General features: G+C 48.6%; 1 protein-coding gene across 24 annotated transcripts in view; it reads right to left on the bottom strand.

Moving 5' to 3' along the window:
- The window catches only part of CLASP1 (cytoplasmic linker associated protein 1), a 267,594-nt gene that overhangs the window by 12,906 nt on the left and 240,575 nt on the right, over positions 1-14,113 (bottom strand). For all 24 annotated transcript variants that reach the window (XM_087854114.1, XM_087854590.1, XM_087854040.1 and 21 more), the window contains 2 exons: positions 2,571-2,777; positions 870-986 (listed from right to left, as the gene is read on the bottom strand). In XM_087854114.1, the coding sequence (XP_087710240.1) occupies positions 870-986; positions 2,571-2,777 (324 nt within the window). The remainder of the gene's footprint in view (positions 1-869; positions 987-2,570; positions 2,778-14,113) is intronic.

Genomic DNA, 14,113 nt, shown 5'->3' with positions numbered 1-14,113 from the left:
CAGACGGCAGTCAGGAATGCTGCTGACCTTCCTACAATGCCCAGTACAACCCCGACAACAAAGTGGCCCCAAGTGTCAATGGTGCTGAGGGGCAAGTCCTGCTTGGACAGAGGCAGGCAAGCTGGCTTTGCTAGAACTCTGGGGAAGCAAGGCTCTGGTTGTGACGCTCACCAGCAATGTCAGAGGAATAGCTTTATTTGGAAAGAAACGGGGCATTACTTGCTGATTCCTTCTTTCATAAGGAGCACATGAGGCACCTCTAGCTCCACAGTTTTTCATCCAGAATACTGCCAGGGTGTTTTGAATTCCATGTTGACGTGCTTCCCCCACGGGCAGTCCCTGCAGTAGCCTCACCACCAGGCCGGAGGCCTGCAAGGCCCAGGAGTACAAGCTGCCACTCCCACCCTTGCCTCTCCTGCCAGAGCTTGGGACATCCACCTGCTCTCACCTGGCAGGCTCTTCAGATTTTAAGTTTATTTTTAAACCAGTAAGCACTCCAGCCACTCTCAGCTGCAATGAGCCTAATAGGCCTTTTGTTCCACATTCGGCCCCCGATTCTAGAAAACTCTGAAAGGAACATGAGAGGTAGCAAAGTGAGGGAAAAGCTGAGCTGTGTGTGCCCTTGGGCAGTTAAATGCAGGATAACTGTCCTTGTCCCACAAGGATGTTATTATGAACGAATGTATCAACACACGCGGAGTGCAGACAACGGCATCCGGGACTCGGCAAGCACCAGGCAAGAACCTGCTATCGTGACCGTGGATGCCCACGAGGGACCCTGGCTGTCTGGAGGCCAGAACCGTGGCCAAGCAGATTTATGATGGCTGGCAGAGCCCAGGTGCTATGGGCCCATGTAACACTATACATACCTTGCTCCCCGTGAGCTGTGCGAGGTGAGGTTTCAGCTCTTCTCCAATTACGGAATAAATTGCCACTAAGCAAAACACGCTGGCCTTACGCACACTGCTTTCGGTGTTGTCATAACCCTACAAAGTCAGAGGGGACACAAAAAGGAAATGAGATCAAAGACCTGCTTCACAGTCCATGTGTCACCCACATTTCCACAAATGCCCTCACAGTTCACCCGTGGACTTGTCACCAACCACCACGGCACACCTGAGATCTGCCACTGAACCCAGAGAGGTCAAAACTTGACAGTGTCGAGAACGAGCTGGATCCTGGGGTTGGAAGCAGGAGGCTGGCCAGTGGCACAGGGGTCTGCCCGTGCACGGGGTGCTCCTTTACCACAGCCGTCGCAGCAGCGCCACCCAACACAGACACGCACCACAGAGAACGGGAGAGGAACTACGGGTGGAAAACTGCTAGATTCTTTCACGTTTCTCCCAATGGTAAAGCAAATCTTTTTTTAAATCGTATTCATTTATTTGAAAAAGAGAAAGAGAGTGTGCAAGCACGAGTGAGGGGGCGAGAGGGAGAAGGAGAAGCAGGCTTCCTGATGAGCAGGGAAGCCCTGAGCCAAGGGGCTCGATCCCAGGACCCCTGAGATCATGACCTGAGCTGAAGGCAGATGCTTAACCACCTGAGCCACCCAGGTGCCCCCCGGGGTAAAGCAAATCTTGTGTGAAAATGCTTTTTAAGAAATGAGAAGTGCATCCCTCACTCTTGTGGGCAGAACCTTGTGCCAGCCAAAGATGGCTGGGGAAGGTCCAGACCCGCAGCCTGAGAGGTGCAGCCTCCACAACCGGGCCTCGATCTACCTGTCAGCCTGGTCCCTGCCCCACATTCAAATAGGACTACCTGCTGCTCTCCAAGCAGCCCCAAGGATTCTTCAGTCTGTATTTAAATTCCTAAGCCGAGTGCTCAGCAAGCAGCAGTATTTATTAAATTGTGAAGCTGATTTTTCTCTACCTTCCCCACTGAAATCACTCTTTCCTTCCAGGGTCCAACCCTAAACCGGCCTTCAGTGAGCCCTTCTCTCTCCGCTACCCAAGCCCGGAAATCACCCCTCGGCCTCCACTTGCACCTAAAGTAATTCTGCTTGCTGTGCCCCCATCCAGAGCCGCCTGCACGGCTGTACTGGGTGCCACGGCACGCTGAACCACCCTTGGGATCGTGCCGCAGCACCGCAAAACATCTTTTCTCTTCCAGAGTCTAAGGCAATGCCTCACGCTTAGAAGGCTTTCTTCAGTAAGGGTTTGCTGGAGAGGAGAGCAAGGACCCGTATCTGATTCATGGCCCACCTTGCCCAGGGCTGGGGCCCACAGATGTGCAATAAGGGTTTGTTGAAGGAATAAACAACAACAAAAATGACCAAAATATATTTATAGTAAACAGAAAGCTCATTCTGGGAGTCACAGTTCTAATCTGCCAGAAAGATCTTCCTGCTACATTCAGGGGAGGGTGCATTAGAAAACAGAAGGTGTGGGGTGTCCAAGCCATACAGCTGCACAGGTTCCTAAAAGCACAGGTCGGCGCCTGCCTTTTCCTCCTCCCTGCCCCTTGAGTGAATGAGGACAGCAAAGCTCCCACATGCCCGGGTTGGGCAGCGCCTGCTCCCGGCCTCACAGCCCCGGGCAGACAGGCGCCGGCCAGCCGCTGGGAGGGCCCACCTGCAGCAAGCCCGGGATGATGTCGGCGAGGAGCTGCAGCAAGGACTCCTTGGCGATCCTCTCGACAACTTTGGTCTGCATCTTGATGGCGGCGAGGTTGATGGGGTAGTCAGCTGTCTGGATGATGGGACACAGGACTTTGATGCACTGCTCTGGGTGGATGGAGCTGGCCAGCGTGGACGCCGCCTCTTCGGCCGCTCTCACTACCTGAAACACCACGTTCCCACATGAGTGAGCTCCCAAAGACCAAGTCACACTGCTGCCTAACTTCGGAAGCCAGACCACAGACTTCACCTGATGCCTCTGGCTAATTTTGTACAAGGAAATAAAAGCAAAGTGGTTTGGAGAGTAATTTTACAGGGGATGGGGGGCATGGGAAGGCAGGCATGGGGATTCCACCAGAAACCCTGGAAGTGTTTCTCCGAGTGTTGTCTCCCCCTGCAGCAGCAGCATTCCTGAAAATGTGCTAGAAATGCAACTTCCCTGGCCCCAACCCGGACTGGCTCAATCAGAGACTGGGGGAGGGAGTGGGTGGGTGGTGGAACACAGCAAGCTGTTTGGGGTGGGGCTTTTTTGTTTTGTTTTTTAATTTATTTATTTGATAAGGTGCCTGGGCAGCTCGGTCAATTAAGCGTTCGACTCTTGGTTTCGGCTCAGGTCACGATCCCAGGGTCCTGGGATTGAGCCCCACGTCCCTCTGCCCCTCCCCCTGCTTGTGCACGCTCTCTGTGTCAAATAAATAAATTTTTAAAAAATCTTAGAAAATTTATTTGAGAGACAGAGAGCAAGTGCACGTGCAAGTGGGTGGGGAGGGGCAGCGGGAGAGAGAGACTCTCAAGCAGACTCCCAGCTGAGCGTGGAGCCTGACACAGGGCTTGACCTCATCACCCTGAGATCATGACCTGAGCCAAAACCAAGAGTCAGATGCTTAACTGACTGAGCCACCCAGGCGTCCCCCAGCAAGCTGCTTTAATAAGCACTTGGGAGAGTCTCCCAGACAGGAAAATTTGAGTCTCTGTCCTAGAAGAGCAGGACTTAAAAATAAATACAAACGCTTTCTAGCAGCCTATGGGACATCCGTAATTAAAACAACGAGAGAGAAGCCTGGAAGAAAAATCAGAACGGCTTCAATACTTGGGATCCCATGGAAGCACCTACTTGCAAAGCAGCTGGGGAGGCTCAGAAAGAACTCTCTGGGTTTTCCTGTGAGGAGATTCTTATGGAAAGTTGTCTTTCCAAGAATCTGTGCTGGTATCACCTCACCTTACACTCTGAAGGAAGTGCATGAAACGGCCACGTCACGGCCAAAGGAGCAGCCTCTGACCTCTGAAGAGGTCACGATGAGCTAGGATACACTAAGTATTAGTCCTATTGGACGAGAGGCCACCAGAAGGGCCGCAAAAGCCCTCTGTAATAAAGGTAGAAGCGAAATGCAAAACCCAGCAAGGAACAAAGAGCACGGGCTCTGGACTTAGGTGGCAAACCCCAGCCACACCATTCACAAGGGCTAAACGCCCACCTCCTCATCTGTAAGATGGGGATACCTCACAAATATCATTTGATAAGTGGAATCAAAATGTACTACACATTCAGTAGACGACAGTGACTCCTATTAAAAGCACAGGGATACATATATAAATGATCAACAAAGACACCAGGCTGTAAACACGTATGCATTTTCTTATGAAATGTAATGAAAATCTAATACTTTTCTCCTACTGCCTGCCCTGGACTGGTCATTCCACCCAGATTCTTCTCTGCTTTGTGTATTCTGCTATTTGTAATAAGTCAGCTCTGTCTTTAATTCAGCAACAAGACCAAGGTTATCAGCTCCAGCCTTTAATCACCCCAGTGCTCTTATGACTGAAGCAAAGACTGACCAACACGCACAGCAGACAGACCATCTGAAGGCATCTTCTAGATCTGGGCAGGAGTGGGCTAAGACGTCGGTGCTCACAAGCCAGGGAGGATAGGACACACAGACCGCACGAGGTCACTGTGGGGCCCTGACTGAGGCACTGCCCCCCAGAACCCTGGCTCCTCTCTCTAGGAGGAGCAGGGTCAGATCTCGGGGCGCTGCAGTCATGGCTTCGGGACAAGAGACAGCCCAGCCTTGTGTCAGCCGGGGCTGTGCTACCCTGTGAACAGGGCTCACGTGTCTGCTCTGCTCTTGGAACAGTAAAGGGAAATCCCCCACAAGGGGGCTCAATTCATCCCATTTAAAAATCGGTACTAAGACTGGTCATGCTGCATTAGCAGTGGAAGTTCCACACTATGAAACACCTGGAAGGAAATGCACGAAATGTTCACTCACTATCTTGGGGTGCTAAGATTATGGGTCATTTTATTTTCTTCTTCATATTTTTTTTTTTTAAGATTTTATTTATTTATTCGACAGCATAGAGACAGCCAGCGAGAGAGGGAACACAAGCAGGGGGAGTGGGAGAGGAAGAAGCAGGCTCATAGCGGAGGAGCCTGATGTGGGGCTCGATCCCATAACGCCGGGATCACGCCCTGAGCCGAAGGCAGACACTTAACCACTGTGCCACCCAGGCGCCCCTCTTCTTCATATTTTTTATACTGAAAAATTGCAATGAGCATCACAGTACTGTTTTTAGCAAGGAGAATGTGTTCATTAAAAATTTACTTCAAGTGTCTTTTTGAGATCAGGGAACGTTAATAGTTCAGCCCTTGGTTCACGGGGCACAGGGAGGATGGGGTGCTGGCGGTCTGTCATCTTCCAGAACTGAATCTGAGCCCTGGCATGGAGTCACACTCCCTGGGTGTTAGCTGAGCCTGGTGCCTCTATATTTATAATACAGGATATCATCATGATCGCCATAACAACTACTGTTATCTCTGCTGATCTCCTATGTTTCCGTAAGCTCTCCTCTGCTAAACTAGAAAACTCCCTGTCCCTCAAACACACGTGGGTGACCATGTGCCTTCTGTGACCAGCAGAAAGATCTTTTTCCTCAACTCCTAGAGTTTTTCCTCTATTGCTGGCACCTGTTGTAAGTTGCTTTGCATTCCTGCCGACATTTTCATATGTCCCCTTCTTCCCAAACAGGCTGCAAACGCCTAGTAGACAGGGGCTGGGGCATTTCCTTTTTACCCCAAAGTACACAGTAAGACTGGATACTTACCAGGTGTTCAACACTTCCAGATGGACTGAATTTCATTCTGTCTTCCTGAGGAGAGGTTTCTATTTAAAGACGCCCTACTTTCTTGAATTCTCAAAGTTCTCTTTCCTTCTTGTTAAAGGCCTTTTGAACTTTCCCTGGAAGGGTCTGCTATCTCTTTAAAGCACTGACCAAAGTCTAGGTGTCTCATTCAGTAAGCTCACGCCCCCATCACCTGGCCAGCATGCTCGTGAATACAACGCATACACTATGGGGGCACAGACTGGGATGATGTATTAATCCTTTCAGGAGTCAAAACGGGGACCCCAAGCAGCATAGTCAAGGGTGAATACTGTGTACGTGTGAGAAGACAGGTATCAAAAACAGCCACGATTTATCTATGCTTATTATTTACGTGAAAGGTCAGGCTTGGGTGTAAAGCACTGGAGAGAGATCATTTTACTTTAAAAGACTCTTATTCTTAATAAGCCCATAAGAGCATGGTTTCTTTCATACCACCACTCCCCCTGCCTTCTGTTTTGTGCTCTGTGTATACGTTCATTTACTCCTGTGTGTCAGGTTCTGAGCTCAGAGCTCAGGCCACAGGTGTGAGGAGGCTGGCTGGGACCTAGGCCCGGCCATCACGGTGCTGGGCTGGGGAGTTAGGGGAGGTCTGTGCAGAGGGGCAGCATGAGGCTGCAAAGCCCCGGGAAGCGGTGGGCCGTGCCACAGGAGCAGGCAGGGGCCAGACGGTGGGGAGCTGCTGCCTGTGCGGTGTCCCGCAGTTGGTCAGGATGAGAGGGAAGGAAGCCGGTGAGGGGTGGGACGCAGAATGAACGTCTACGAACGCATCCCGGGTGTTCTGTGGGGATGCCTCCAGTTCAAGGACCCCTGGTCACGCAGAGCCGGCCCACCCTGCTCAGCCTTCCCAGGCACCTCAATACAAGTGAGCAGACTGCCCTGTCAGCAAGCACGGACTCTGCCACACTGATGACGTCGCCCTCCACTTTACATACATGTGAGACAATTTAAAGAAAGCCCACTGTGATTTTCTTCTCACCAACTCAATCTCCTGCCAAGGCGCAGCTCTTTCCACGCAGGTCCCCTGAAAGCAGAATGCTGTGTGGCCCTGGTGGGCACACAGGACCTTTAACCTTTCACCTCAAGAAGGGCAGCTCCAGAGTTGCAGGGGCACATTCTCAGCCTCTGAGAGCAGTGTGGCGACAAACCTGAGTTCGCTCCTCTTGCAAGACACTCAACTGATCTGACACTCAGGCCTCAATTTTTAAAAATTCTAAAATGGAGATTTAAAAGGTATCAACTGTGACGGATATTGGAGAGAGAGAGAACCTACAAACGCCTGCCTCTAAGAGGCCACTGGGGGGCACAGTGGAGCACGTGGGAGCTCTGGGACCGCCAGAGAGCAGAGCTCTGGCCAGAGGACCCCTCCGACCCAGCCTAGCACCCACATCAAGTGGGTCTGCCCTTGCCAAGAATCTCTCTAAAAAGCCAACCCGAAACCAGGCCCACGTTTGTTGAGATAGCATGGAAGGCCCGCAAGGCTTGGCTCCTGCCTGCCTGTCTAGCGGTGTTTATGCCCTCCCTGCCCCCCGTGCCAGGTGACACCGAGCTGAGGGCACGCCCTGCACGTTCCCCACTGGCCGCTTCTCGGAGCCCCAGGCTAACCCCTCCATTCTTCCTCACTGTCGCTCACTCGTGCTCTTCACCTGGCTGGGCCGGGTCACCCTGCAGGACCCACTCGCCGCAGTACGGCTCTGGGAAGCCTCGTGTGCACACCGTCATCGCCGCACTCAAACTTCTTGCTGAAGTACTCTCTGACACTAGACTAAAAGTCCCTTGAAGGTGAGCTCCCATCTCAGCCTCCTTCTAGCCCCCGTGCCCAGCACGATGCCCAATATGCACGAGGTGATAAGGTGCTCGGTGAGTTTGTCAAGCGAGTACTCCCACAGTGTATGAATTTTTAAAGATGCCCATGACTGGCAAAGTCACCTCTGGGGCATGCCTCACTGATTTGCATTTACATGTTCCAACTGAGGAGCTAGCCCAGAAAGTGAGGAGGAAGCAAGATATCTATAAATGACCAACTTGAGCCTTGGGCAAAATCAACTGTAGAAGGACCAGAGGGTCCCATTCCAGGTGACATGCTTGAAAGGCAACAGCTCTGTCCTTTGCAAAAGAGACTTTAGTTCAGGTTGTTTTTTTCTAGTAATCGGCTGTTTGAAGAGAGGCAGAGTATTTCTTAGAAGACGTCCATCATGTGACGAATTACCTTAAGAACAAGTGCTTTTCCTCCTCCTCAGTTCCTGCATGTCCCATGGGTTGCTGTAAGTCCACGGTGCCCCTGGGAAAGCCCAACACTGGGCACGTGGCTGAGTTACGTACCGCTAAGCAGATGGTGGAAAGTGGAAGAGGGGGGTCCATCTCTTTTCTAAGCTGGTCCCACAGGGAGACCGTACTTTGAAACCCATGCCTTTCTGCTGTGTGAAAATAGTGTTTGCAAGCAGCCTAACACACTGCTCAGAAAGATTGGTACTGACTGAAGAAACTTTCTTCGTTTTTAAATATGGGGAAAAAAATAGCACGGTCAGAAAATACTGGATAACTTCACAGACACAGCCAAGGTAGAAAACACGGATGGACGGGAATCCATGTTTCAGATCTCACTGGGAGCTGGGCAGCAGCCCAGTGGGTGGAAAGACAGGCCTGGAAACAGCCTGGGATTCAAGTGTCAGCAGTGCCACTTAACAGTCCTGATGGGAGCAAACAAGCCCCCCGTGCCCCTCGGGATGCAGCGAGGACAAAAGGGACAAGGAAGGATACTGGCAGGCTCACAGTGAGAACTCCATCCCATCATAAGCTGTCCTTCCTCCCCTCCCACCTCTCCCCTGCTCTCGTCATTCAGGTGAAAGGGAGCTACCCTACAGTCAGCTGCTGGGTGCACAGACTTTCACATCTGCTGAGCTGAAACCCAAGCCCAAGGAGAACTTCCTCTTCTAGAACTCCAGGAATTCTCCATGTCACCCTGCATGAAGCATTTAATGAAATGTACCTAACATGAAAAGGTCTTTGGAAAATGTCTGAAAATAAAAAGCCAGAAGATGCACATTGAGATGGTAAGTTTGGGGCCCTCTCTCTTACTCAGGTTACAGAAAGTTTCCCAAGACAGACATCGTTTTTTGGCAAGGCGGATAGGCGTTCTTCACTTCCCTCTAGATGCCAAGCCCCCAGTTTTTGGCGGGCTGCCTGAATCAGGGTGAACTTTAGGTTTTGCCCCTGTGTTCTATGTAACATAAGAAGCAAAGATTATAAATGTAAGCAAACAGAGAGCAAAAGTAAACACAGGCACCAGAAAGAAAGGAGAACAATACCATTTAGGAGACAAGGTGGCCAGAAACGGCAAGGATTTTACAAAGGTGGATGGGGCATATTTATGACATGGCAGCATCAAGCAGCTTATAATCCACCTTGAAGTGATCGAAATTGTTCCAAGTCTGATTCTGCTACAGTCTGGCTAGAAACATAAGGATTCTTTCTTTTCAATGTTAGTGAAATAATAGTAGCTAGCTCGAAAAAGCATACTTTCCTCATCCAACTTTTTAAAAAAACGAGATCATTACTCAGAATATTAATGAATGTTTGTTTAAAGATAAGATTTCTTCTAGAGCACAGAACTTGTCAAAATTTGGATTGTGTGTTTTAAGTTCACAAAGTTTAATTTGGCTCTGTCACAGACACACCAGAAAAATCGGTTGAATAAAAAAAAATTTTTTTAATGAAAAAAAAAAAAAAAAAGGCAAATGCTCCTAAACAATGACTGGAATCAAAGTCGTCTTCCCAGTTGGGCATACCTAGTTTATCTAGCACCTCAAAAACGTGGAAGCTAAGGAAAAGCATGGCGCCACCTTCTGGGGAAAAGCCGGAAAGGCCTTATATAAATGCGATCCACACTGAGTTTTGATATCCACCAGGATCCTGGGGACATTTGGTCATTGGTGAGACACTGGCACTTAATAAACGCCTGGATTTAAGGTGGAGTGCCGACATGGGCCTGGACCTGCTTGTGAGTCATCACTTAGCTGGGCTCCATACCATACCAGAGGGAGCAAAGGAGGAAAGAAAAAAAAACAAAAACAAAAACTCCAGGTCGAACGTCCACAGGCCTGAGTTTTGGACCTGGTTCTGTAATCAACTAGTAAGTGGTCTGGGGAGAAATTTCTTCTGCTTTCCAGGCCTCAGTTTCCCTCATCAGAAAAATGAGGGGGAGACTATAAAGCAAGAATTTGCACATTATCTTGGGTTGTATAACCTTATCTTCCACCCCTACTTGAGGGCTTTTCCCCTGAAAAAAAAAATGCATAGGAAAAATTTCAGGAGACAAATCTGAATGAAATGATGTCTAACAAGAGAGTCATCACATTTTTGCCTGGAAAGCAGATTCGGGGCAACACACTCTCTCTCTCTCAAATGTATTAAGGCAGTTAAGGGGGAGACTTATCCTGTCCTACCCCAGGGGGCAGAATTAGGACCAAGAGGAAAAAGTGCTGAGGAGTCAGGAGGGCGCCGCAGACACTGGGCTGGCCAGCCTCTCAGGAGGGGCGGAAGAGACCACCTAAATCTCAGACGGGGAGCTGGGCAGCACACTGTAGCCTCCCCACTGCATCCCCAATACCCACCTCTCAACTCTCATGGTGTTTTCCAGCCTGGAGGTGACAATGTGATAGCCACTCCAGGGCAGCAGCCCCAAGACAAAAGTTGTGTTTTCCAATGGTGTTTTAAACTTTGCTCAACCAATTTAAATAGGCTTCCTGGATGTATTTAGAAAAGTGCAGTTTTATCTGCTGTGTGTAAAATGTAAAAAGCTTGTCAACAATTCTGTCAACCCGTCTACTTTCTTCAGTGGACGAGGAGAGGCCCTCTTGCCTGTTTCTGAGTAAGATGCCTTTCCTGAAGCTACAGGAGCTAAAGGCCACGAGTCACATCCGGCTCCTAGGAGGGCCAGTCCCCTGCCCCAAGGAACAGTGGCAGGGCAGCCGGCGCTGCCATTCAGAAGCAGACACTATGCCTTGCACTTTACTACAACCCTGCGGGGTGGGACACGGTAGCTCCACTTGACATAGAACTCAACGGCAGTGTGGGTCCCACGGAGTCTTCTAAGCCCGTGTCCCCTCCTCCTGGCCGTGCTGCCCTGGCTCACTGTTAGAATCCTCTCCCTAACTACTCCTCACAGCCAGTCTTGGGTTCTAGCTACCTCAGGCAGTCTTCCTTGCCTCTTCCAGCCCATTCCAAACTCCTAGTGCATCTCACTCTGAACCACGCGTTTGCTTTAACCTCAGCTAAACCATCAGCTTCATGAAGACTGGAGCCCTGCCCCCTGGCCCCCACCTCCTGCCTCCAATTATAAAACATTTACCAGAGTTTGTGCTATTAGTGTCAGACTGTTGGCTTGGCAACTACTAACCTTTAAGTGATTATATAGATTTCTGGTTTTGCCTTTCTGTTAAGCAGCAAAAACTTGCAAAGGAAATAGGGTTTCTAGCCACATTCCAAGACTGAGTCAAGGAAAAAGTACATATTTTGAACCTACAAAGATTTAAGTTTGTTACTCAATAGCAACTTCTAGTACCTTGAGGCTGGATGAGACACAGATAATCATCTAGTCCACTCCCTACGCTAACAGATAAGAAAAACCAAGGTCCGGAGGGGTGAAGTAATTTCTCCAGGTTCACACAACGCATTGTTCTCCAGAGCCAACTGTGACAGACGGCTGCTGCCCCAGGAGGCTTCCAAGGACTATTCCAGAGTGCAGAGGGTCGGTTAAGTTCTGGCCAGATAGTGATTTTAATTGGTATTTGAAAGACAATTATCAGCTCGCTAAAATAAAATGTCTTCTCTCTGACACACTGCTGCTTTTCTCCGGCCACATTTGTCAAAAGGACTGCATAAGACACGCCATGCCAGCAGGGTAAAGCAGAAGCAAGAAGACTAGTTCCCGAAATTTTTTTTTATTTTTAAAATAATTTTGGTCTGGCTTTACTTTTAATTCCTTGATATCATACAATATAAAATTAACTAAAATGCTTTAAAAAAAAAAACCCTAAAGACAAAAGACTGTTTTATATATATATCTCAGAATCCAACTTCTCCAAATAAATCAAACCACCCGAGGCTGGACAGTGATGCCTGGAATCCCCCAGACTTTGGTGCATGGCAAGAGATGTGCGGTGACCCAGTACAGGACACGAAAGGATGCTTCTTCTTTAGTAGACAAATATAACTGAATATTCACTAATGTGGGCAAGTTCAGGAAACGATCCAAAAACTTCAATTATAGAACATCTTCAAGACACAGAGTTAGGTGTTTCTTTCAAGTTTAAATAAACATTTGCCAAACATTTCTACATTTGGAGGAGTATACGTAAGACAAAATTCCTGGGAGCAACAGCTGTTCTTACATCAAATGTGTCAAAAATGATTCATAGTTAGTCAATCAATCATTTACCAAGAAAGAGGTGCTTCCGAAACAGATCAGGGTGTCTAAAACCAGTTTCATGTGGCAATATTCACACAGCATATGACATGTCCACACTGTCATGTCTTTGAGTCTCATGATTGTCATGCTTTATAGGGTCACAAAGAGGGGATGAGACCCAACAACACAGCTGGACAGGGCACACGCTGGACTGAAAGCCAGGTTTCCTGCCTCCAGAGTCATCCCCCACGCTGACCCCAGAATCCATTCATACCATCGATTCTCTTATCAAATCCCCTCCTTCACAGGTGAAGGACGGATTCAGCACCAGCCCGAACAGACTGCAAATTCTAAGATGAGAAGACTTAAAATCGATGGAGTTTTCTTTCAAAACAGAAAATGGGCTTCAGATTTCTGAAGGTCACTAACAAGGCCAAACCCTTTAAGACATCTGCTACAAGCTAACCCTACTGAAAACCATAGTGACTTCATTAATGAGACATTAAAAGTCAGTGGCAAAGTTTATTATGAAAAAGAGAAAAACAAGGAGTTAGATAATGAAGGAGATGTACTTACTCCTAGGAATACGGACTAGGACTAGGAAAACATCGCTAAGCTGATCCATCCACACCAACTTCTCAAACAGAAACTCTACAGTGGTACCCAAATCCTCCATGGTGCTTACTGAGTCTCTGTTAGCTGAAGATGGGTGATGCCTGGGCGAGATCTAGTACTGGTACACTTTCAACGTGTAACGAAAATGTTTTGCACGCATTTCCCTAAGAGCTTTTCTCACTGCTATCATGCCAGCGCCATTGCAAGGCTCCTTGTGGAGCGGCCCCCACCCCAGCAGGCGCAGGACGACATCTGCTGCTAAGGTCTCAGAGCAGCTTGTGTCAGCCTGCCGGGGTCTCACGTCCTTCGTGTCCTGCTAAAGCCTGGGTTCGGTCTCTGGATATAAAACCAACTACCTTCCTGTGAGATGGCAGTTCCAGGGGCGCTCAAAGGAATGGCCACACTTCAGAAGGACTAGCTAGGAGAGCAGACTCTCCCTCTGTAGGACTGATATTAGTCACTGGGTCTAGAAACAGTTTGGATCCTTCCCGATAAATGTCTGAATGTAGTGACGAGAAAACCTAACTACTAGAAAAATACCGTGTGCAATGTTCTATGCCAACAGGATGGATACAACACAGCTTGATGTGTGCCCAAGTATTCTGCCTGAAAGCACAACAACGGGGAACGGAGACAGACTGGTTAAAATACAAGAAAGACTACAAGAATTTCAAAGGAAAAGAAAAGGAAAAAAACAACATACCTAAAATCTACATATACAGGTGCCCAAGTGAGGAGCTTCTGGCAAAGTGACAGAGTGAAGTTTCGTAAGGAAAACTACAAGGGCACCGAGTCAAGGTGAGTATGAAAGTATGCAAAGCAGGGGAGACCTGCCAACACGGGCACTCCTTTATTTGGAACACAGTGTTTTCCCCACCTGCCTTATCAGGCCATCAGTGACAGCAGCGTGGAGACCCTGGGTTACTCGAATTCCACATCAACTGAACACTAAGTTTACTTTAAGCAACAGATATTTTCTGCTTTTGTCCCTCAGGCAATTGAAAGGACTTTACACCTAAGAACTTTCTCTCCTAAATTTCTCATTTTGCAGGAGAAAAAAAAAAAAAAAAAAAAACCCAAAACAAGATCCCTCAAGAAAACAGCTAATAATAAATAGATTATTTAATTCTGCTCACTTGTCCTTCTCAGGGTCCAATGTCAAATTGCAAAGTTTCAGATCAGGATGCCGACTTGAAACACAGACATTTTCCAAGGGGATAGTTAGTAAGTGCCACACCCTGTGGATGGCTTAGTTTCACCTTGATGTCACATTCTAAGTACGTCCTCTCCTGAGGAAACAGCTGACATCAGATATT

Source organism: Ursus americanus, chromosome 1 (genome assembly GCF_024610735.1).
Source record: "Ursus americanus isolate L20-20 chromosome 1, mUrsAme1.1.p, whole genome shotgun sequence".
In the NCBI taxonomy this organism is placed as follows: Eukaryota; Metazoa; Chordata; class Mammalia; order Carnivora; family Ursidae; genus Ursus; species Ursus americanus.
This window is presented reverse-complemented; position numbering and strand designations above follow the sequence as displayed.